At 39.1% G+C, this 25244-nt stretch overlaps 1 protein-coding gene across 4 annotated transcripts in view; it reads right to left on the minus strand.

Annotated features, from left to right (window-relative positions):
• Window positions 1-2959: 2959 nt before the first annotated feature.
• LOC121326006 (attractin-like protein 1) overlaps window positions 2960-25244 on the minus strand; it is a 175064-nt gene continuing 152779 nt past the window's right edge. For 3 of the 4 annotated variants that reach the window (XM_041269138.1, XM_041269139.1, XM_041269137.1), the window contains exons 28-29: window positions 17564-17678; window positions 2960-5580 (exon numbers count right to left, since the gene is read on the minus strand). In XM_041269138.1, coding sequence (XP_041125072.1) covers window positions 5456-5580; window positions 17564-17678 — 240 coding nt within the window. In that variant the 3' untranslated portion in view covers window positions 2960-5455. The remainder of the gene's footprint in view (window positions 5581-17563; window positions 17679-25244) is intronic. The other variant, XR_005951405.1, reaches the window with a different exon arrangement.

Raw genomic sequence — 25244 nt, forward strand, 5'->3', positions numbered from 1 at the left:
TCTCTAGACTTTACACTTTATCTCTGAACCTCCGTTGCATATGTCTTTATGACCAGTGGTAGAACCAGGCAGTGTAAAAACAGAACCAGCACAGAAAGTATAATAAGGGGAGGTTTCTCTTTATTATGTAGAAGCTTTGTGGGGTTTTTTTTCATTTTTGCTTTACATATGCCCATATGAACAAAGAAATAATGGGAGTTGATCTTCGTTGATACAAATTTCAACTTTTTTTGTGTAAAATAGTTCAGTCATGGAATTCACCTGACAAAATGTCAGATGGTTATATATATATATATATATATATATATATATATATATATATATATATATATATATATATATACACATACACACAACACACACACGGCAATTTTACAAGCATTGACACAAAAAAAAGACAAAACACGAAAACTCATTGCAAAAGTAACTGTAAATACAACCATAACTCGGTCAGTCGTTCCTCCAGATACAAGACTTCAAAGTGATACAAATTTTACACACTATATATTTGAAAATTCCACTGATCAGTGCAACTGGATGCTAATGTTACATTAAAAATAAAACAGCTTATTTATACACGTGGGAAAGCGGAAGATGAGGAAGAGCTGTCTGCTACTGCACTTCAGCATTACTGCTGTGTGTGTCAGGATTTCAAATGTTAGCCTGTAACATAATTAGGAAGTGGGCAGTAATCTAATAACCATGGCCCTCTCTACAGTATTGCACTGCATATAAACAAATGCCTTTCTTTGAAATTATTTCATTCAGGAAAACAGCTTAAAAACAATATGACTACTACACACTGTGTGAAATATCAACCTACATTGTGAAATTGGTTTGAATTAGGCTTTGGTAACAAGTGTACTGAGTTTGGTGTTACTGGCAGAGTCCCCATTTGTGTCATCCCCTTCCATACGTAGCTCTAAAAGAGCTCAGGTAAGGAACTCAAAAGCAGCGTGCAGAAGGAAAACAGCTCAGCCATGCACAGCCTACCCAATCTGATCTGACCGCCTCCTGTTTAACTTTAACAACTTGGATTCCAAGAAAGACAACATTAAGGAAAAACAACATGATAATCTAAATGTGAACTGTGTCCAAAATAACAAATGAAAAAGTGTTACATCTGAGGTGCAATAAAAAACACACACAATACATAGAATTCAGCAAGAAGTGAAGTTTGGTGGGAATTGGCTACCATTGCCATTCCTGTAACACCAATGGGATGTCCAACACACTTAGGACCTACTTGTTAATGGGTGGGTCGTGCACATTTTCTCTAACCTTAAAATGCGGGTATTTGTATACAGAAGATACAGTCTGATCCTGTTCATTCTGCCTGTGTAGCTTCATGCTTTGAACTGATGATTCACGTGACTATTATTCCTTTTTATTTCTCTCAGTAACTCAAGCAGCCTCGAAGTTAATAAAACTGGTACTGGACAGCAGTGGTCACTGAAATACTGTACAAGGCAACTGCACAATTTCCTTCTACCTTCCACTTGCAATTCCATTGTAAATTCCATTGAGGTTTCTAAATGTAATATTCTGTGTTGTGATGCATTGGACAGGCAACTCTGAGCCCAGAGGGCCAATGTATTCCATGTTTATCAGGTAGGCTACTACCCATTGCATCACTTCCATTTGTATCATTCCTAACACATGTGAAACTGGATGAAGTAGATTAATTCAAATTCCAATATCCAAGTATCACTCATATACCACAATTACAGACCTGGTTTGCAGGACACAAGAGGAAGTGTACATGGTTGTTAAATTAATAATGCTGTATGTTCAATTTGGGTAAAGAAATGGATCCTTAATGATGAGGGAATAGAAAGCAAAAACAACACAAACACAACAGTAACCTAGAAGAATACGTATGGCTGGCTTGCACTTGGCTATGGTGTCAGTTTGTGAGTTAACAAGCGTACCTATAGGCTAATGGATAAACCATCATCTGCTGTTCTTTGTAAGAAATTCAATTAGTCAATACAGATTTTGAGCACAGGGGAACATTTGAATAATTGGCTGGAGCAATAACCTATTTAACTAGCCCTGTAATGGCCACTGGCGTATATGAGTATGCTAATGCCAGCCTCTGACATATCGTCTTTTTTTTATTATAATGCGCACCCTGAGTGTACACTGTGAGCTTCCTTGGCTTATAACAACGCATCTCTCTTGTATCCAGTCCTTCCCTGTCACAAACACTGCGGTAAACTTGAATACATGCAGGCATTCTACAACACTCTGTAAAAGGGTTACAAGCTACAGTCTAAGGTGGTCAGTATTGTGCCAGTACTTTCAAATGCAATACCTTCCTGTATTACTGGTGCTTTTGATAACATTTGACAAATTTAGAAACAGTTTAAAAAATGAGAGGAAAACCCCAAGGTCCTTGACACTTATTCTCTATAGTCCACGTGGAATTTTACATAAAACAAGGAGTCATTTAAAATGATCTGTACAATCTCTTTTACATGCACATTTTCCCCAAACATTATGGCTGAATTCCAAAGGGAACCTATTGCTCCACACATGCCCTCTTAACATCGCTTGTCAGTTTCTTAGAGACACCTTGGCTTTTGAAATTGGCTTGCCTTCAGCAGAACACTCATGGAGAGCTGTGGTTATTTCAGAATGCTGTAAACAACACTATGCTCATTTTTGGACTAACTACAGTTCTCCGTCAACATGCTTGGAATCTCCTTCTCTTCAGCAATATACACACAAGGTACAAATTGCTCAGACTGTTACAGTTTATACAAGAATGGGCCCATGAGTTTTTATCTCCAGTTGTATGTATAAAACTACTTGCACACATAGTATTCAACAAGTATTACAGTTGGAGTTTTGGTTCAATAAAGATTCTGTTTAACAAGGCATTTTGTGCTTAATATGCATTAAACCAGTTGTTTACTCCCATGAGGTAAAAAACATAAATTACAAAGGCAATGTGTGTTAAAGAAAGCAGGATTTATTTTGGATTATGGATACCAGCCCTAAAAAAACACTTACTTAATATATTATGATATCTACTTCAGATTCAGAATGGCCTTTTTTTCATTCAATAAAAAATCATGGACACATTAGTTTTATACTACAGTTACCTAATCACACCACTGTGGCATGCATGTAACTCCACTGAAGATTGGACCATTACCTTCCTGAATTAATAAAAAAAAAAAAAAGGAACGAAAATAATAAGTAGTAGACATCAGGTATTTCTTAAATATCCTTCACTTCATACCCAAAACACCATATTCTCATGCTCAAGGCATACTTGCAATACCCATTACTCTCTCATAGCAACTAAACCAGTGTCCCTGCCATTAGCACGATGCAGCCCATGACATCCAGTAGCTGCTAGATCTTTTTAAACAGTATTTTGTTGCCACATTTTGCAAATGCAGTTAATGGTGTGAAAACATAATGAATGAAACACATGGTACAAAACCAGAGAGCAGCCTTTCTGCTCCTGATGCGGTGTTTTTGCTGCTCCATCACTGAGGGTAGAGGCACTTTGCAGTTCTGAACGCTGTGGAAGGTGTAGGGACTGTGGTCGAGGTGGACCAGTTTTAATAAGAAGCTCTTTGCAGTTCTGAATGCTGTGGAAGGTGTAGGGACTGTGGTCGAGGTGGACCAGTTTTAATAAGAAGCTCTTTGCAGTTCTGAACGCTGTGGAAGGTGTAGGGACTGTGGTCGAGGTGGATCAGTTTTAATAAGAAGCTCTTTGCAGTTCTGAACGCTGTGGAAGGTGTAGGGACTGTGGTCGAGGTGGATCAGTTTTAATAAGAAGCTCTTTGCAGTTCTGAACGCTGTGGAAGGTGTAGGGACTGTGGTCGAGATGGATCAGTTTTAATAAGAAGCTCTTTGCAGTTCTGAACGCTGTGGAAGGTGTAGGGACTGTGGTCGAGATGGACCAGTTTTAATAAGAAGCTCTTTGCAGTTCTGAACGTTGTGGAAGGTGTAGGGACTGTGGTCGAGGTGGATCAGTTTTAATAAGAAGCTCTTTGCAGTTCTGAACGCTGTGGAAGGTGTAGGGACTGTGGTCGAGATGGATCAGTTTTAATAAGAAGCTCTTTGCAGTTCTGAACGCTGTGGAAGGTGTAGGGACTGTGGTCGAGGTGGATCAGTTTTAATAAGAAGCTCTTTGCAGTTCTGAACGCTGTGGAAGGTGTAGGGACTGTGGTCGAGATGGATCAGTTTTAATAAGAAGCTCTTTGCAGTTCTGAACGCTGTGGAAGGTGTAGGGACTGTGGTCGAGATGGATCAGTTTTAATAAGAAGCTCTTTGCAGTTCTGAACGCTGTGGAAGGTGTAGGGACTGTGGTCGAGGTGGATCAGTTTTAATAAGAAGCTCTTTGCAGTTCTGAACGCTGTGGAAGGTGTAGGGACTGTGGTCGAGGTGGATCAGTTTTAATAAGAAGCTCTTTGCAGTTCTGAACGCTGTGGAAGGTGTAGGGACTGTGGTCGAGGTGGATCAGTTTTAATAAGAAGCTCTTTGCAGTTCTGAACGCTGTGGAAGGTGTAGGGACTGTGGTCGAGATGGATCAGTTTTAATAAGAAGCTCTTTGCAGTTCTGAACGCTGTGGAAGGTGTAGGGACTGTGGTCGAGATGGATCAGTTTTAATAAGAAGCTCTTTGCAGTTCTGAACGCTGTGGAAGGTGTAGGGACTGTGGTTCTGAGATGGATCAGTTTTAATAAGAAGCTCTTTGCAGTTCTGAACGCTGTGGAAGGTGTAGGGACTGTGGTCGAGGTGGACCAGTTTTAATAAGAAGCTCTTTGCAGTTCTGAACGCTGTGGAAGGTGTAGGGACTGTGGTCGAGGTGGACCAGTTTTAATAAGAAGCTCTTTGCAGTTCTGAACGCTGTGGAAGGTGTAGGGACTGTGGTCGAGGTGGACCGAGCCGGTACTAGGAGTCACTGATGGGGCTTCCCACGTGTACAACCATTCTGGAAATTACATTAATGTTGTTTAAAAATGTATAATAATAATAATAATATAATAATAATAATAATAATAATAAAATAATAATAAAACAAACAACAACAACAACAAAAACAACAACAATAATATTCAAAAAGATGATATGTGGAAAAGACCCATTTTACAAGCTATTGTCTCCACTAAAGCCTGTTTTGGTTTTCAAATTCAACCTACAGACAACCTTTTTAATCACTAAATCTCTCTCGCAATTGTTGCCTTTCATCAGAACAAGTGGAAGGTCTGGGATGATGTGTCCTTGTTTCCTAACAGATACTCTTCAAGCAAGCCTCTCCAAACCAGCGCTCTTCAGAAGGGGTCACTGTTTCATAAGCACTACTGACTGTATGCATGGAGAGTAACAGGGCACAATAAGTGATACAGTTTCGTTATTGACCACCACTGCTGTCCAAAGCCATGTAAAGAGAAAGCCAGCTCCAGACTGCACAGGTGCACTTCCCCCTCTTGTTCAGACACAAGTCCCTTGATGTGTTGGAGGGGGCTGCTTTCGATTCCGTACTCCCGAGCTCTTCTCTTTGCAGTCCATGGGTTTCTGCTGTGAGATGTCAATGAGGGCGCTGGCAATAGCCAGACCTGGAGACAAAATGACAAGAACATACACAAGATGAAGCGTATCTAGAACCTCAACCACCATCTATATATGCAAGGGTCCCGAACTGAAATATAAGCCCATCGGTGTGGGGGTTTGTAATTGACAATACAATCACTCTGCCCACCCTATCCCTAAATCACAAGAGGATGGGGTCAGATTTCAATTATCCACAATGAACCCCATATTGAGTTACAGGCTGATGTTTCTACTTGGGTTCCTAACTCCCCAGAGCCTGTGGGGCTATATTTCAGCTTGTGATCCTAAAATATACTTATAGCTCCAGTTGCAACTGTGACCAGAAGGGGAGAGAGACTAACAGTACAAGCACCACACAATGGTAACCTACAGGACCATTCCTGCACTACTCCCAATCAGAGACTACAAACTGTGAGCTGTCCCCTAAAGATCTGAGACCAAAGTCCTTGCTCCAACGTCTTGTTTATTAACAGGAATTGCTGTGAAAAAGTAGAAAAATCTGTCAAACTACCATCACAGTGCTAAATTTTGGGTGTTGCTGCTGTGTTAAATCTAGGCAGACTGAACCTCCTTTTCGATAGTTAGAACCTTTTAGCAGCAGTTACAATACAAAACATTGTAAAACGTTTGAAACCGAAAACGTTTGAAACCCACCTCTGCAGTACCGATTCTGGTAATGCTACTTTCATCAGCCTTAAAACATTCCGGTACGGCTTTCCTAGATGATGCACCAGTCAGTGCAGATGTTTCTTTAATGTCAAGCTGAAAGCTCCTTTTAACCCTTTCCAGCTTAACCATCACTCGACACAGCAAGAAAACCCCCCATCATTTAACCTATGATCCCACAGTAATGACTTCTGGTCTCTGCATTCCTGAGGCTCTGATTCAAAAGGTGACCTTTTTTTAAAAAAAAAAGACAGCCATGTCTAAATGTAGGGACTAAATACATTCCACCAGAGTCACATCTACATAAAGGGAATTTTTTTTCATTTAAAAGAATAGTGGAGCTGAAACTCTGTACTAAATAAAAGGCATACTGTACAAATATATACTGGAGGGAGGAAGGGGGAGGGTTACCCTAATTCACTTCACAAAGACACGAGAGTTTGATTCGTCTTTTTCATTCAGAGCTTGGCTGGACACGTATCATGCTGCCCACTACAATACAACATGACTGCAGCCAGAGTTTCTCTCACTGGGGCTGGCATGCTGCTCGACTTCTATTAAAACCGGGTCACCCCACAAGATCATTTTTCAAAACATCACACAAATCAGCTCTGAAATCCATTTATTGTGCTCTCTGGGCCCAGTACAGTTCCTTGTTATCAAAGCAATATAATTAACTGGGGAAACAATTCATTATTTCAGACTGCCGGTCTAAAGGAATTGCATTTACCACGTAAAGATGATGCACAGATGCTCCAGGCAGGCTGGATTTCCATCAGACAACAACTTGAGGCTGAATAAAAGTGCTGCCCTTTAAATATTTATTACAAGGTGTCCCTCGGCGCAGGCCTGCGGATCCGCACGCCTTCACTCTTCCATGCTATTTCATATTTTACCACCGTTGATACAAAAGCAATTCCACAGAAAAGCAACTTTCTATCTGAAGCACTGCATGGGTAACACAGAATCAGAATTGTTTTTAACATCAGCAAACGATACAGCAGAAAGGCTACTCCGAAGTCAAGGTATTATATAGTCAGTTCCTTTTTTAAAATCAATTCCTAATTACAATTACAATTCCTTCAAAGGAATTGGAATTGATATTTCAGAGACATAGTTGTTGTTCAGCTGCTTTCATTTTCACGAACAGCGACTTAATCTGAATACTGTGTTGCCACTGTGAGAAGCTAATTTATACACAATTCTGCTAATTGCAATTTAGTGTTAGAATTGATTAAAAGGGAATGGGAATTGACTTTAAAAAGGAATTACAATTGATCTCAAACCTGCTCTGTACAGTATAGAGCTGTGGTATCCCAGACCAGCCCCTTACTCAGCATTATGAGAGGGGTGATAGACCCTGGCTGCAGTTCTAATGCAAGCTCCCCATAATCCTGACACGAAGTTGCAGAAAAGTCCCTTTCAGGAGCTATTAAATATCACAATCCAAAGCTCATGAGTTAAAAAATAATAAAGGATGGGAAATTATGTATCTTCACTCTCTCTCTGTCTTGTTTTTTAATCCTGTGTGCTAAATGATGGGAAATAACAGGTCATTTCCAGCATAGGCACTAATTGAATTTACCTCTGTTCTCCATGGTAACAAAGGGGTACAGTTTCATTGCGATGTCATTTTGATTAATAATTGTAACAGCTGGGGCATTCCATCAGGTTCAGTTTCCAGTTTGTTCTGACCAGTAAAGATTTTTCCATTAGCCACGTCTTCTGCTGTTTCTCCAAATTGCTTTTCTTTTTGTACCACAGTCTTGTGCTTTGGACATACTTTTTATATTCAGGAGTACTACGTGTCAATGCCTTACAGATTTATAAATAAAGACACTTTAAAATTAGTCTTTACAAAACTAGAAGCCTCAACAATAATAACCATACCTTTACATACATACATAAATTGACAGAAATGTGTGTTTAACATTAAATACATTTTCAAGGCTGATGCAATACAAGAATACTGTGTTTTTTCCCCCAGTAGAAGAACCTTTCTATTCATTAAACTGTGAAAGATGATAACTTCCATGCGTAGCTAACATTTCCAGACCCCATGCAATATACCATACTAACTGCATTCAATACAAGCCATACACAAGACTAAAGAATGTGTTTAAGAACATAAGAACATAAGAAAGTTTACAAACGAGAGGAGGCCATTCGGCCCATCTTGCTCGTTTGGTTGTTAGTAGCTTATTGATCCCAGAATCTCATCAAGCAGCTTCTTGAAGGATCCCAGGGTGTCAGCTTCAACAACATTACTGGGGAGTTGATTCCAGACCGTCACAATTCTCTGTGTAAAAAACTGCCTCCTATTTTCTGTTCTGAATGCCCCTTTGTCTAATCTCCATTTGTGACCCCTGGTCCTTGTTTCTTTTTTCAGGCTGAAAAAGTCCCTTGGGTCGATACTGTCAATACCTTTTAGAATTTTGAATGCTTGAATTAGGTCGCCACGTAGACTTCTTTGTTCAAGACTGAACAGATTCAATTCTTTTAGCCTGTCTGCATATGACATGCCTTTTAAGCCCGGAATACTTCTGGTCGCTCTTCTTTGCACTCTTTCTAGAGCAGCAATATCTTGTGGGTTATATGAATGCATAACTTCTATTACAGCTCACACATATCTATAACTGGAGGGGCATGTCTATTACAGCTCACCCATATCTATAACTGGAGGGGCATGTCTATTACAGCTCACACATATCTATAACTGGAGGGGCATGTCTATTACAGCTCTCACATATCTATAACAGGAGGGGAATGTCTATTACAGCTCTCACATATCTATAACTGGAGGGGCATGTCTATTACAGCTCTCACATATCTATAACTGGAGGGGCATGTCTATTACAGCTCACCCATATCTATAACTGGAGGGGCATGTCTATTACAGCTCTCACATATCTATAACTGGAGGGGTATGTCTATTACAGCTCACCCGTATCTTATAGATTCTGGAGAATAATGCACTATTTCAGGCACTAAAGACTTTTTTTTTAATTGTTTTTTTTTTTTTAACAGTGTAACTTGATATTCAGCCTTACCTTTTAAATATCAGAGATTTACATGAAGTCAAATGTTAAATCAGGGTATTAACTATAGTGTAAACAATAACAATAATACATAAACAATACTAGATGGTGTGCAACATGTACTGAAGCTCTGTTTCAATGTCTGAGATAAAGGTCTTTGATGAGAAAGGCATTGAACATGTCTGCTTTGAAACTCTCACGTACAGCCAGAGAAAAAAGATAGGCTCCTCCTTCACAGTGTGTCCCGTCCAGATAATCAACATCAGCTTCAATCTGTGGCTGTCTAGGAGACACGCGTGAGGGCATTTCAGAGAGATGTCCCATCGTGACTTTGTAATATAACAGCTGGCATGCAGGAGACTTTTACTGAACTAAAACATCCTACATGCACAAGATTCAGTCAGTTCATGTGCTCATACTTAATTAAAAAACAGTCACTATTAACAACAGTGTAACACTATCAATAATCACAGCATACTGCTTTACATGGTAACAGTCTGCACACATCTATGGTGTTGCACATCTTAACGCCCTTTCTAGGTGGTACTGTCTGAACAGATGTTTATTAGCAGCTACATTTAAATGGTCACAAAGTGAAACTTGAGTTCGATGGCAACAGTCATTCCTACTTCTGCAGTTTTTAAATAACATCTCAAAAACAAAGCATGTCGAGGATCAGGTTGAAATCCAGCTATCGAAGACACAGAGCCAGGTGTTGAAAATGATGAGGCTGGGGCTCCCGGGTGGCACATCCAGCAAAGGCACGCCGTGTGGAGTGCAAGATATGCCCTTTAGCCTATATGACAGTCACAGGGGATTCCTAGGGGGCGGCGGACAATTGGCCGAGCACTGCCCGGGTAGGGAGGGATTAGGTCGGCAGGGCAATCCAGGGTTCACCGTGCACCAGCGACCCCTGTGGCTGGTAGGGTGCCTGTGAGTCTGCAGTGGAGCCATTCAGATCTGCGTTGTCCTCCAGCACTGTAGGTCTGGTAGCTTCCACATGGATCCTCAGTGTGAAACATGATGGATTGGCAGAAGCACGTTTCGGAGGAGGCGTGTCTCAGCCTCCCTTCCCTCGTTGCCGGCAGGTTGCAGCAGTGAACCGGGATAAAAACAATAATTGGGCATTCCAAATTTGAGAGAAAACCAGGGTAAAAACCACTGGCGATGACTAAATTAATTTAAAAAAAAATTTTAAAAAATGAATAAATAAAAAGAAACTGAAGAGGCCACATGGTGTGTTCAGTCCATCAAGGCAGCAGCAGCTCAACTATTTACTCCTAAAACTGAAAATGTAACTGTCAGCTGTGTATCACCCTTTAACTTAATACAAAGCAGAATTAGCAGATTGCCTATCTGGAGCTTCATGGGAATGTTTTCCACTGGCAATGTCTAATTTTGCCAGCAAGGCCACAGCAATGCTTTCCCGTGGTAACAGGAAACAGTTCAAGTCTTTAAGAAATATCTATACCTCACAAGTCTCCAAACAGTGTAGGAATCGCGATTTACACTGCGTTATATAAAACAGTGTAGGAATCGCGATTTACACTGCGTTATATAAAACAGTGTAGGAATCGTGATTTACACTGCGTTATATAAAACAGTGTAGGAATCGTGATTTACACTGCGTTATATAAAACAGTGTAGGAATCGAGATTTACACTGCGTTATATAAAACAGTGTAGGAATCGTGATTTACACTGCGTTATATAAAACAGTGTAGGAATCGTGATTTACACTGCGTTATATAAAACAGTGTAGGAATCGTGATTTACACTGCGTTATATAAAACAGTGTAGGAATCGTGATTTACACTGCGTTATATAAAACAGTGTAGGAATCGTGATTTACACTGCGTTATATAAAACAGTGTAGGAATCGTGATTTACACTGCGTTATATAAAACAGTGTAGGAATCGTGATTTACACTGCGTTATATAAAACAGTGTAGGAATCGAGATTTACACTGCGTTATATAAAACAGTGTAGGAATCGTGATTTACACTGCGTTATATAAAACAGTGTAGGAATCGTGATTTACAATGCGTTATATAAAACAGTGTAGGAATCGTGATTTACACTGCGTTATATAAAACAGTGTAGGAATCGTGATTTACACTGCGTTATATAAAACAGTGTAGGAATCGTGATTTACACTGCGTTATATAAAACAGTGTAGGAATCGTGATTTACACTGCGTTATATAAAACAGTGTAGGAATCGTGATTTACACTGCGTTATATAAAACAGTGTAGGAATCGTGATTTACACTGCGTTATATAAAACAGTGTAGGAATCGTGATTTACACTGCGTTATATAAAACAGTGTAGGAATCGTGATTTACACTGCGTTATATAAAACAGTGTAGGAATCGTGATTTACACTGCGTTATATAAAACAGTGTAGGAATCGTGATTTACACTGCGTTATATAAAACAGTGTAGGAATCGTGATTTACACTGCGTTATATAAAACAGTGTAGGAATCGTGATTTACACTGCGTTATATAAAACAGTGTAGGAATCGTGATTTACACTGCGTTATATAAAACAGTGTAGGAATCGTGATTTACACTGCGTTATATAAAACAGTGTAGGAATCGTGATTTACACTGCGTTATATAAAACAGTGTAGGAATCGTGATTTACACTGCGTTATATAAAACAGTGTAGGAATCGTGATTTACACTGCGTTATATAAAACAGTGTAGGAATCGTGATTTACACTGCGTTATATAAAACAGTGTAGGAATCGTGATTTACACTGCGTTATATAAAACAGTGTAGGAATCGTGATTTACACTGCGTTATATAAAACAGTGTAGGAATCGTGATTTACACTGCGTTATATAAAACAGTGTAGGAATCGTGATTTACACTGCGTTATATAAAACAGTGTAGGAATCGTGATTTACACTGCGTTATATAAAACAGTGTAGGAATCGTGATTTACACTGCGTTATATAAAACAGTGTAGGAATCGTGATTTACACTGCGTTATATAAAACAGTGTAGGAATCGTGATTTACACTGCGTTATATAAAACAGTGTAGGAATCGTGATTTACACTGCGTTATATAAAACAGTGTAGGAATCGTGATTTACACTGCGTTATATAAAACAGTGTAGGAATCGTGATTTACACTGCGTTATATAAAACAGTGTAGGAATCGTGATTTACACTGCGTTATATAAAACAGTGTAGGAATCGTGATTTACACTGCGTTATATAAAACAGTGTAGGAATCGTGATTTACACTGCGTTATATAAAACAGTGTAGGAATCGTGATTTACACTGCGTTATATAAAACAGTGTAGGAATCGTGATTTACACTGCGTTATATAAAACAGTGTAGGAATCGTAAAAAAGTGTAGGAATCGTGATTTACACTGCGTTATATAAAACAGTGTAGGAATCGTGATTTACACTGCGTTATATAAAACAGTGTAGGAATCGTGATTTACACTGCGTTATATAAAACAGTGTAGGAATCGTGATTTACACTGCGTTATATAAAACAGTGTAGGAATCGTGATTTACACTGCGTTATATAAAACAGTGTAGGAATCGTGATTTACACTGCGTTATATAAAACAGTGTAGGAATCGTGATTTACACTGCGTTATATAAAACAGTGTAGGAATCGTGATTTACACTGCGTTATATAAAACAGTGTAGGAATCGCGATTTACAATGCATTATATAAATCCTGATATCCATCATGACCAATGGATTTATAGATTCTAACCAGTCAGTCACAGAGTCTTCAAATGACTGTAATTCAAATTCAAATCACTTTCTATTGTATTATGACTCCCTACTAGTGTCTGTGTTTTGTTCTTTTTCATTGTACCAAGAAGTAAAAGTACTGGCAATGCATTTATTGCTCATGGACATGCTATGCAGACTCCAGGTTCAGAACCCTTGTGCGGTAGTAACACAATCCTTTGGTGAAAGTCAAGGGCAAACAGAACACCCAGTTTGCAGTGCAGGGTACGCCCCTGATCAGAGGCTCATAACTACAGAGGTACACAATTAGCAGGAGAGAATACGCACTCATGGATTTTGCTGCTGAGGAAATCTATCAAGCGGAAGGCGATTCACAGTTGGGAGTAATGCGATTCTTGTGCTAGAATTAGCAGAAGCTACAGGATAAATGTCTTTTAAATCCTGACTGATAACATACCGCCGCCAAGCAGACTACAATGCCAGCTTCAGCCAGCTCGAGTGCCCTGTTAAGGTTTGCAATCAAGTGCCAGGTATTAATTTAAATAACTAATACGCTAACTCTGAGAAATCGTATACTACACTGATTGAAACATCAAACGATAAATGATAGAGCAAACCCTTGGAGGAAAACTACAGCCATTATGCTATTTTAAACTTCTGAATCAAAGGATTGTATTTATTTATTTATTTCTCAAATGGCATAAAAAAAACCCCCCAAAAACACATAGGAAAATATATTTCCAGTCTATTCCATTAGGCGCTGAAGTGGTCCATCTGGAATCACAAACACACCAATGTAAAATTCTCCTTGAAGTAAGTACACCCACGTCATGAATGTTTTAGGTACTTCAAGCAACTTTATTCCCCCAAAAAATATCAAAAAATCAAAAGGGATCAACAATGACATAATGCTGCGCTACTCTGCCCTAATGAACTATACAGCCCTTTATTCAGGGAATGACATAATGCTGCGCTACTCTGCCCTAATGAACTATACAGCCCTTTATTCAGGGAATGTTTCAATTCTTCCACATCATTTTACATCTTTGCACAGATCCTTGACGTGTTTTCTTTTTTTCTTCAGTATTCATTCTCTGGGTACTGGATCCAATCTGACGCCTGTATTTATTGAAAAATACAAATTCAAATAAAGCCTAGAAGTGAAGCACTGATTCTCATGATATGCTCTGTTTGACCTACGTTTACCAGATTCAAAACCCTATTGGCTATTCCATTTGAGATTGCTGCTCATAAAATTGGGGTGTGACTTTGTAAGGACATTTCTCTGCACACTCGCAGTTATCAAAACCAAGCCTAGGGCTGAATTTGATACGGAAAGCAAAGCTTAACAAAAAATCTCCAACATACATGCAAATAATGGGGACACAATACTCAATACAAAGTTCAACAGAAGTGTGCATTTCCCAAAAACTCAGATTCTAGAATCTGGAGACGATATGAAATGCATTTAAAAGCTCCCTGTAAGAAACTCAGGAACAAATCCCTGAAGCACCAGTGCTGCTTGTTGTGCTTTCACTGAAATGATGAGGATGCTAAGTAGTTAGCACACCTGCTGCTGCAGAGTAAATGTGCACTGTCCTACAGCTTGCTGATTCAATATGCAATTACCTAGGTAAACACAGAGAACACATAACACCTCCCACCATGCTCAACACAGAGAAGAAGCAGCGCTTTGTATAACTGGCCTTGATGCCTTAGTTTGGTTTTATAGATTCCACAGCTGGTTTCAATTGGATGCAGTGTACATCTATTGCCTCTAGTTATCGCAACAATTAAAATAAATACAAAAGATGACATGCACCAAATGAATTACCAAACTGTACTCTCTGTACATCTGTGTTTGAAAAAAACAAATCTAATCTTCCCTTAAAGAAGTAAGTAGCGGGGTTCCGAAAAATAGTGTTAGACATCCCCATGTGTTGCTACACGTGTGAAGTGCAGGATGTGCCCTATAGCCTGGAAGTCGCTGGTTAGACTCCAGGCCCGTCCACAGACGGCAGTGGACGGGAGCTCCCACAATTGGCCAAGCGCCGCCTGGAGGGGGTGGGGGGTGGATTAGGTCGGCCAGGGTGTCCTCAGCTCACTGCGCACCATTGACCCCTGTAGTCTGGCTGGACGCCTGCGGGCTTGCCTGTAAGCTGCCCAGAGCTGCACTGTCCTCCGACGCTGTAGCTCTAGGTTGGATGCATGGCGGGCCTGCAGAGTGAAAAGAAGCGGTCGGCTGACGGCACATGTTTCGGAGGACAGCGTGTGTTCATCTTCGCCGCTCCCGAGTTAGCACGGGGGTGGTAGCGGTGAGCTGAGACTAAAAAAATACAACTGGCTATTTCAAATAGGGAGAAAAACGGGGTAAAATCAATTGACGACTACTAAAAAAATAAAATAAAAAAAAATATTTGCATTGTTAACATCCTGACAACTTTTTACACTTATAACTTTAAAGTCTGTTTCAAAGCTCTTTTCAAAATGTCCGCTCTAGTGCACTCCGGTTTCAGCTCTGTCCTGTAAATCACTGCAGGAAGCGATAATAAATAAATAAATAAATAAATAAATAAATAAAAATGTGGGCAATAATCCTTACACTAGCAGTGCACTAGAGCTGCCATTTGAAAATAGCTTTGAAACAGACTTTAAAGTTATAAGTGTAAAACGTTGTCAGGATATTAACACTGAAATGAAAAACTGCAGGTACATTATTTAAAAAATAACCTCCCAGGTAACCTCCCATATTTATAAAATATGGAAAACCTACAATTAACCATCAACTATAGCTTGTAAACAGGAATATTTGTAAAGTACTGTTTAATACGTACCTTCTTCCCGCTCAACAGGTCGATATTCTGCGCAAATAAGCTACATCTGGGACAGTAAATGACAGTCACGGTGGCATTTGTGACGTGGGGAAGGAAACCTGTTGCTGTTTGCTTTTATTCTTGCTGGCACAGTCTTTGGTCGTTGTACAGTTTAAACGTATTCAAATTGAATTACACTTGTTGAAAATATAAATTTGTAAAATGTACTACTTATTACACTGTTTGGCCCACAGGGGCGTGTTTTGTAAAAAATAATAAACTCCCATTCTTCCATGTTAAGCTCTTTTGATATTGTTGATAATTACCAGTATTTATTTGACAGGGACAATTAACATTTTTTTTTAACATTTCTGACATGTCTACAGAGAGTAAATATTTAAGGTACTTATGTTCGGAGTTACATACAGCATTTCAAATTCTGTTTGCAACATACTTCCTTTATAAAGTGCTGAAGTCCATTGTCACTTAGAGTCCTTTATAAGCGGAGTGCACCTGTACATATATTTGTGTTTTGTAACATGAACGTATATATATATATATATATATATATATATATATATATATTATATATAGATAGATAGATAGATAGATAGATAGATAGATAGATATACACAGAAACATAGATATACGCAGAAAGCTACAGATAGATAGATAGACACAGATAGATAGATAGATGCCAAGTATGACCAAGTACAGTATGTGGTAGGCATCTTTCTCAAACACTGAGGATGTGGTGAATTGCAAGTAGAACAAGATCCTGTGCTTGTACAACCTGTAAATGTAAACTGACATGACAGAACACCAGCTTGGTGAGGTTATGACCTCATCCAATTTGAAGAGAATTTCTTTAAATAACCTAATTAATCAATTTATATATATATATATATATATATATATATATATATCTATTATATATATATATATATAATATATATATATATATATATATGCGGACTGAATAACATTGACATATACATGTGCTGCTGTTTCTGTCTTGCGATGAGAAACAAATCCCTGGTCTTTGTCAAAGGCAGGCACAGATGGCACATCAGATTAAACTGCCAAAAGTAAAAAAAAAAAAACAAACAAAAAAAAAAACTGATTGTGTATTAGACCGCAGACTGCTATTTATGCACAATGTAAAACAATTGATTCTAAAATCAGATAAAATATCTGATATAAACTGCTGAACTGGAGACTGTGAAACATCACATTTACAATACATGATTTGGCATTTTGTGATTGGAAAACAAAGTATCTGCTCCACATATTCACATGGTAAGAACAGCTCTTATAATTAACAGTACATCCTTAAACCTGTTAACGTGTCTTAGAAAGCTCATTTTTTATTTAAACATATCACAGTTTCTGTCTAGATGCACCTTCTAGTTCTAGCAATGGCAAGTGTTTCTGTTTTTCAATATAAAGTCAGTTGCCAATTCCGCTCTGAATCAGAAGCGATGACAGAATGTTGTGTTGTGACTGGACCCTTTGTGATGTTCGTTATTCCCACCTTGTCACCGGATCTGAAATCTTAATGAAAGTGAATGGTTTATAATAGGAGAAAAATACTACCATGCACACCACGATAAGGCAGTGATCCAACCTTGGTTTTCAATAGCACTAAATCAAAGCAGTGTTGAGCAGCAGGAACGTGTTCATCTCTCCAAACACTCAATAGTTTTGCACTGCATGTAGTGGGAGAAGCGTAGATCTTACCGGACTGGCCAGGAGGAGGTGCCTCCGATGAGCCTCTTGGGAGACACATGAACACGGTCAGCACTGCTGCCTTGCTTCCGGAGCAGGGCTCTACAGCAACCGGCTTCAGGGCTCCCTGCACAAACAGAAATATTAAAACAAGTTAACCAGACTTTTCAGGGATTGCCCAGGTTTAAACTAAGCATTGATTGAGCAGCTCCTCGGCCCTTATTAAAATCACGCAGGGAGGCAGGGACTGTAGCTGTGCTGTTTCATGCATTTAAAGGTTCTAACGTTTCTGACGGTCTTCCCTATTCCTCCGGTAACACCGGAATCACTGGATTGCACACAGGGCCGGTGTCAGGGGGGTGCAAGGGATGCAACTGCACCCGGACCAGCCTTGGTGTGGGGGGGCAGCCCTGCGTTTATTTCTTTTATTTCTGAGCCCCCTTTAATGACTAAATGTAAAAAAATATATAGGCACCGTCTAATCCACTGGGACTAGTAAAATAAACCGTAGCAAGGGAGTATTGGCAGACTGTCAATCAATTCAGAATTAGCAGATTGCCTATCTGGAGGCGGGATGCTGAGCGAGCGCTCTGTCAGTAGCTCAGTGTTAAGGTCATGTGACTGCTCTTCTGGCAGATGTGATACTAACAGATGGATGTGATACTAACACCTGATGGTAGAAGTTCAGTATTTTAAATAAAGTGCATGTTTTTGGGATAATCATTTGTTACGTGCGTTCATTGATGGTTTTTTTTGCTTATGAGTATTCAATTAATTTGTAGTATTGGCTACTATTAATGTTTTCATACTAACTTTTGTAACTGATAACATTAATTTAGAAATCCAATTTATGCAAATGATTAGTACCTTTTTGTGACTAATATGTTTTGGTGGAAAGTACAACATCAATCTTTTTCTTTTCTAGCTATAAAGAAATGATTCTTTGTGTCTTAACAGCGGCTTCACATATGCTGTGAATAAGGAGCTAAAAAAAACAAAAAAAACACATGGAATGCAAAAAACCCTTTTCCTGTGTTGTGTAAATATGTCACTCTGTATTAACCCATCCATTTCAATGTCCAGACCTAATCATACACAGTAAATGTGCATATTTTTATTTCACCTTTTCTGCAATTTAGGAACAGCGAATCAAACAACACTTGTCTGGAAACTGAGGTGTGTGAAAATGAAATCTGCCTCCATTTACAAAAAAAATGTAATCAGCAATTGACCCCGTTAGTCGTACCTTTGCAGTATCTCTCTAACTTCATATATATCTTGTTCTAGTACAATTATGCTTCTCAAACCCACCTTCTATTCAGTACTAACGTGACATTCAGTGACCTGATCAGACCTGGGCACTGCTCTGTGGTTCAGGGTGTTGTTCCCCTGTATTCAGACCTGGGCACTGCTCTGTGGTTCAGGGTGTTGTTCCCCTGTATTCAGACCTGGGCACTGCTCTGTGGTTCAGGGTGTTGTTCCCCTGTATTCAGACCTGGGCACTGCTCTGTGGTTCAGGGTGTTGTTCCCCTGTATTCAGACCTGGGCACTGCTCTGTGGTTCAGGGTGTTGTTCCCCTGTATTCAGACCTGGGCACTGCTCTGTGGTTCAGGGTGTTGTTCCCCTGTATTCAGACCTGGGCACTGCTCTGTGGTTCAGGGTGTTGTTCCCCTGGTTTGCAGAACTTGTATAAGTACATCCCCAAACACAGACTGCATTAGAGTAAAATTCCTGTTTTTTCCATTATTTTTCATTTTTACTGTTTGAAGGCATGATCAAAGGCATCCTGATAAAAATTAGATTGCTGACATTAAAATAAATAAATAAATAAATAAAAACACTAGTAACAAAGATGTAACACTTGCCAGCCGTCTCATGATTTAAGCATATAAACCCACAAACCTACAGGTATTTGCGGCTGATCGACACCGATTTCTGATGACAACGTCAAACGATTTTAAGCCTGAAAAAATAATTAGGTAGCTGTACATGTCATCGCTCTGTGTTTGTGTGTGAGGGATAGGCCACTGCATAGTTAATGTAGCTTTGGATCAGGCCTCACAGTTACAGATGCAATGTTATGTATTCACAAACATACACACAAAACATAGTGACAATTGTGGAGGTTTTGCCAGGGAAGAAATGAAGACATTTTCAAGACTGTAGTCAGAAATGTCTTTTTAAATGACCTTTTCAATCACCTAATTATCTCTAACAACAACAAAATCACCATCACATTTAACAGCCACTACTCTGTGCCAAAAAGCACTCAGCAAATTGAACTGCAGAATCAAGGCATAAAGAGGTACAACTACAGCTGCCTGCCAAAGATGTGTTCTGACATTGCTGAAATAGTTCAGAATTTTTCAAAACAAACTCTTAAAGTACTGTTCAAATGCATGAAGAAGATTTACTTGAAAGGGTGTGCAGTACAGCAGATTCACAGTTTAATGAGGTTTCAAAATAAATGTAGTTTTTTTCATGGCTTCAGAAACTGCTCGAGTCATGCCAGTGGTGTGTGTGTGTGTGTCACCTCACAATGACATTCTCTTTGTATTATTGTTTGGATTAGCTGATGACTGATGGCCTCTTTCACTACAATACAGTAGGTGCAGGAATCTTGTCTTCACAGAGCACTGTGTACACACAGTGCAGTCACTGCATGTTAGTGTGAATCTTGACGCATGTGATAGTTCTAATGGTCTACTTTGTTGTTTGACATGTGCCATTTTGTTAGGAGGCATCTTTAACAAGATATGGGGGTATCCAAGTAATAAGCCCCCATCATTCATCACTCAAGAGCCATTTAGAAAGCAGACTAGAGCAGCAACATGTCTTTGTGGGTTTACTGCTATCAACAATATTCTGCAAAGCTTAATGAAGTTCCACACAAATTATTTTCTCTTTACATTTCTACCAAGGGATGGAAATCATTTCTAGAAGAGAACTGCCAAAAAGAAAAAGAAAGCACCACAGCAGTTTTGTTCAGGCCCACGGCCCCCATGCTAAGCCACTGCCAGAGCCTGTACTCCTGGCCTCTTTCATCCATCACTGGTTAGACAGTAACCAGCTGAATGTTCCCATGTCCTCCCAATGACTCTCTTTAGGGTTCCAGGGCCCTATGTTGTAAATGAATGGCGGATGCTGGTGGGATGCTACCCTGAGCCCAGATGTAGTTCCATTCCCTTATTAACTCCCAGCTGGGAGTTGTTAATTTTCTAATTGATTAATCCTGTATGGTGCCTTCTGTCCCTGGGAGGGGAGCTCTCGTATCAAGAGCTGCAGTCTGTGAGGGAGACGGTGCTTGAAATAAAGCACAGAGAACGCTTTCTCTGTCTAGACCAGGGCTGCTAAGCATTTGCTTGGATGAGCTGTTGAGAGCACATGGTACTTGTCTGGCTCACACTGAGATATTAACTGTTCGAGAAATCAGTATCAAGCGAGACTCAAATATGAAGAATTGCCCAGCTCTGGCCAAAAGATACTCCATACTTGTCAAGTATATTTTATAGTGCTTTCTTGTACAATATGAGTCAACTTTAAAGAATATATTGCACAGCTTTTTTTTTTTTTTTTTTTAAGGGCATAGCTCTTAAAATGTTTTAAAGCGTTTAGAAATCAAGCAGCAGGCTGACAGGATAGCCCTCACAAACAGATTAGTAATAACTGTCTTCACTCCTATAAATCAGACAGTGTGAATTCTGAGGAAACACAATTGTGCTGCGATCCAATCAAAGTTACAAGAACACAGGCTTTTGGGATTTTCTGGGTGCAGTAAACAGCTCAAAATGTCAAGTGCTTATACCTGCACCTTAGAGCTTAAAGATGTTACCCTATGTGACTGCTTCTCACTTTGTATCTATCTGATTCCTCAGCTTTGTTCTGCTTCTTAAATATTTTGTTAAAGAAATGCTTGTGCAGAAGTACATACAAGCACAAGTGCTATGACGAAGGAACTCTTTTTTTTTCAAGCTGTTAAATCAGAGGGAAGTAACAGTTCAACAACTCCACTGACAGCTATGACAAATTACAAAATAGAGGACTTGCAGTTGACTTGCCAATCCACAATTAAGAGAAATGCAATGACGTAGAGAACAAGAAACTGTTAATTAACTCCAGAAATTAAAAACTGAACTATTCTCAAGTAGCTATCAGAACAGGACACAGTGAGACGAACTCAATAGCTTTTGATAATAATGAGCATGAAGAGAACGCTTCAATTACAACGAGGCACTGCGTCTGCCTTCAAATTACACACTGCAAAATACAAACAATCACTTACTTTCAGAGTATTAAATATGACTTATCCGCAGCAAATAGTCTGGAGCAGCATTCCAGTTGATGAAAGTTGGGATCTATGATTGTAAAGTTCATGTTGCTGATAGTGATTGTTGGTTTCTAGTTGGGATTCCAAAAGAAGGAGAGCTATTCAATACAATTAAACACCCCTAATATATAAAACAAGAAACACAAACCTTGGGCATTCTGCTGAGATCCCCCCATAGTGATAACAGCTACAACAAACATGGTTATTGATAAGATTTCCTGGAGGAAATGGCTGGTTAATGGATAGAGCAGTCTGGAGCGGATCCTTTTCCTACTGATATTCATTATAGAGAATGAAATGAGTCTGGGGTTCTGAAAGACACGTGATTAAACACAGTTCACATTCACTGTTTTACTGTTGTGTATTTTAAACATGTGTTCATTTAGGCAATACAATTCCTGCTCCCCCCCTTGCATTTCAACCTGTTTCAAAAGTCTGCCACTGAAATAAAACATATGACTGATGCCTTTCTCACCAAGTCACTCATCTCTATTGTGTAAAACTCACAGCACAGCACGTGTGTACCATCCACTACGGACCCAGCACCACACTGCAGTTATTAGAGGAAAGCATGGTGTTAACACATTGTTGCATCGGAAAACGTTATTTGATGGAGTCAGGGATTTGGCTCCAGTATTTTCCTCATTTTAATGTTGAAAACCATGTTTCCATGGCAGATTACTGCAGTGATGCAATTGGACACAAACTTGTGTATTTTCACTGTGATTCTAAACATTGCTTATTTCCAATCTTGCAATTAATTCTTGGCAACACAGACAGATGCATTGAGCCCACATGTCTCTGATTATTCCTCACAGTCCAACGATGACTTATTATTCTGGGATTTTCTTCGCTAGGTTTAACAAATATTTACCAACGATCCTAATTAACAATGATTTACTGGTCCTGGGAGTGTCGCTTTCAGAAATGTATTGAAGTGCGACTCGCTTGTTTGCACATTTCCTTTTAATATTCATTAAGGGCTGCTTCTTCATCCATTCCTGAAATGAGATTATGGTAAACATTCCCCCTCACAGAAATGATAGAGTACTCCCAAAGATTAATATCGGCGGAAATTGGTGATACGAGCATTAAGACCAAAGCACTTTCTGTCCAAATTAATTAGGGTAAGCACACCGGATGCATAAATCAACAGCACTCGGAGTGATTTGCAGTCATTTGGAATGGCGTTAGCTCAGACACTTTGTATCTTAGTGCATGCTTAATGATTATACCATGGAATATTATACCATCAGCTCTATTACTTTTCATTCCTTCACTTCATTTATTTGATAATTATGGCCACATATTTCTCCTTTGCTGGATATTATGCCCACTAAAGGAATACACCTGCAAGAGAGTTAGTTTGATTGGTTGATTTAAAGAAAGCGTGGTGTTATTACCGATCCTTGATCATACAGTGCATCGTACGTTTCCAGTACAGGCAATATGTCATAAAGGTATAGCGTCCTTCATAACAAAAGCTCTTCACATTAAAGCACAGATGCCAGGGCTGGATGATCTCAAAGCGTGAGATATTTAATGGAGGGTTTTTGTTCACGATGAGAGGACAAAACCAGTAGGAAATAGTATGAAACTGTACACACAGTACACTGTCACCTGATACTGGCTTGCTATGCTTGCTCTAGAACTGTGAAACACTGTATTTGTCATTTCTAAAAATCGCCACTTGAGTTGTTGTGTTTGACATATTCATGTGCTTATTTGTTTTCCATGTGTGAAAGCATCTCAACATGCAGGAGTCTTGATGTTCCTGTTGATGTGAAAAGCACATGGAGAAGTTTAAACGCAATAGAAATCCTTTGACTTTTATTCAACTCCTCAACAGGACAAAACACCTTAAGTTTAATTTTTTTTTTCTCCCTGAAATGGAGGGTTTTCTGCAGCAATATCCCTTGGCAAGCCGTATCTGAAACCAAAGCTACACTGTTTATTTGAAAGAGCAGATGTATTTCAAGCTTTGTTTTTATTGCTTGTGTGTGTTTCTACACATACAGTAATGACTGCATAATGAACTAATGTGTCCAAGCTGGGCTTATGTTTATGTTCCCACTACCAGTGTTTATTTAATATTAGATTCAAGTTTTTGTAGTTTGAGCTCTGTACTTTTTTTAATTTAAAAAGCTACTGCACAAAATAATATTGGATTGCCGTTGCGTGGGTTGGTGTTTGCACAGACAGCTGCACCAACCTGTTTACTAAAAGGGAAAGTTCAGTCTAGGCAACACAGGAATGGTCACTGGAGTGTTCTACTGTATAGGGGTATTTTTGAGAGTACCATTTTAGAATTTTAGAACATTCCAGACACTGCAAGTTGTCCTGTATTCCAGTGATCAGTTCTCACATTCTACAATGCTGCTAGAGGAACAGAGCGCCCCCACATGGAACAGAGTAGCACATCAAACCACAGTATCACCAAGCACTCTATCACAGCAATAAAGACCACAGCCCGGCTCTCTATAATGAGATCATTGATCAAAGCTAATTGACCTATTGAAGCATAACAGCCGAATGGAGGTTAATGATCTTGTATGCACTGTAACCACTGAACACCAGTCTCTTATATTTTTTTTATTAATTAATGGTAATTAATATTTGTAATTATCGTTATTTTTTGGATATGAGATACAGTGCATGCCTTTGATTTATTTGTTATTTCCAAGGTTCAAAAAAAACCTAAAAAAAACCTTGGGAATAATGTTGAAAAGCACAATGAAATGAACATTTCATTTTTAAAATATAAAACCGGCTGATCAGACAGTCCTTTGGCATTAAGTACATTTACAAAAAGAGTACCTTAGACTAATTACAGGTTCTGTGATTGAAAAATAAATTAGTAATTTAGTGTATTGGAGTGGTTTCCTGCTTCTGTTTTAGTGTATTGGATTGGTTTCCTGGTTCTGTTTTGAGTGTATTGGATTGGTTTCCTGCTTCTGTTTTAGTGTGTTGGATTGGGTTACTGGTTCTGTTTTGAGTGTATTGGATTGGTTCCCTGGTTCTGTTTTAGTATTGGATTGGTTTCCTGGTTCTGTTTTAGTATTGGATTGGTTTCCTGCAGATATGTGCAAATGGTATTGTTTTTAATTTGTTTTGTCAAAAAAAACAAACAGCTGTTATGAAATGTACTTGTCTTCTCTCTCCTTGATGCAAAAACATTAATAAGAATAATTTGTTCACAGCATGTAAGCAACTTGTTATACACAAGTTCTGCTCACTCAGTGTCTGCTTTGATAATGGCAGGTTTACCTGCCACTCAAAGCGTGCCTGGTGAAGTGTTAAAAAGCAGCGGAATGCCTTTCAATGGTAGAAATGATACAAGCATTTCAATTCAAAACCCACCAAAAA

The sequence above is a fragment of the Polyodon spathula genome, chromosome 13 (assembly GCF_017654505.1).
Source record: "Polyodon spathula isolate WHYD16114869_AA chromosome 13, ASM1765450v1, whole genome shotgun sequence".
NCBI lineage: Eukaryota > Metazoa > Chordata > Actinopteri > Acipenseriformes > Polyodontidae > Polyodon > Polyodon spathula.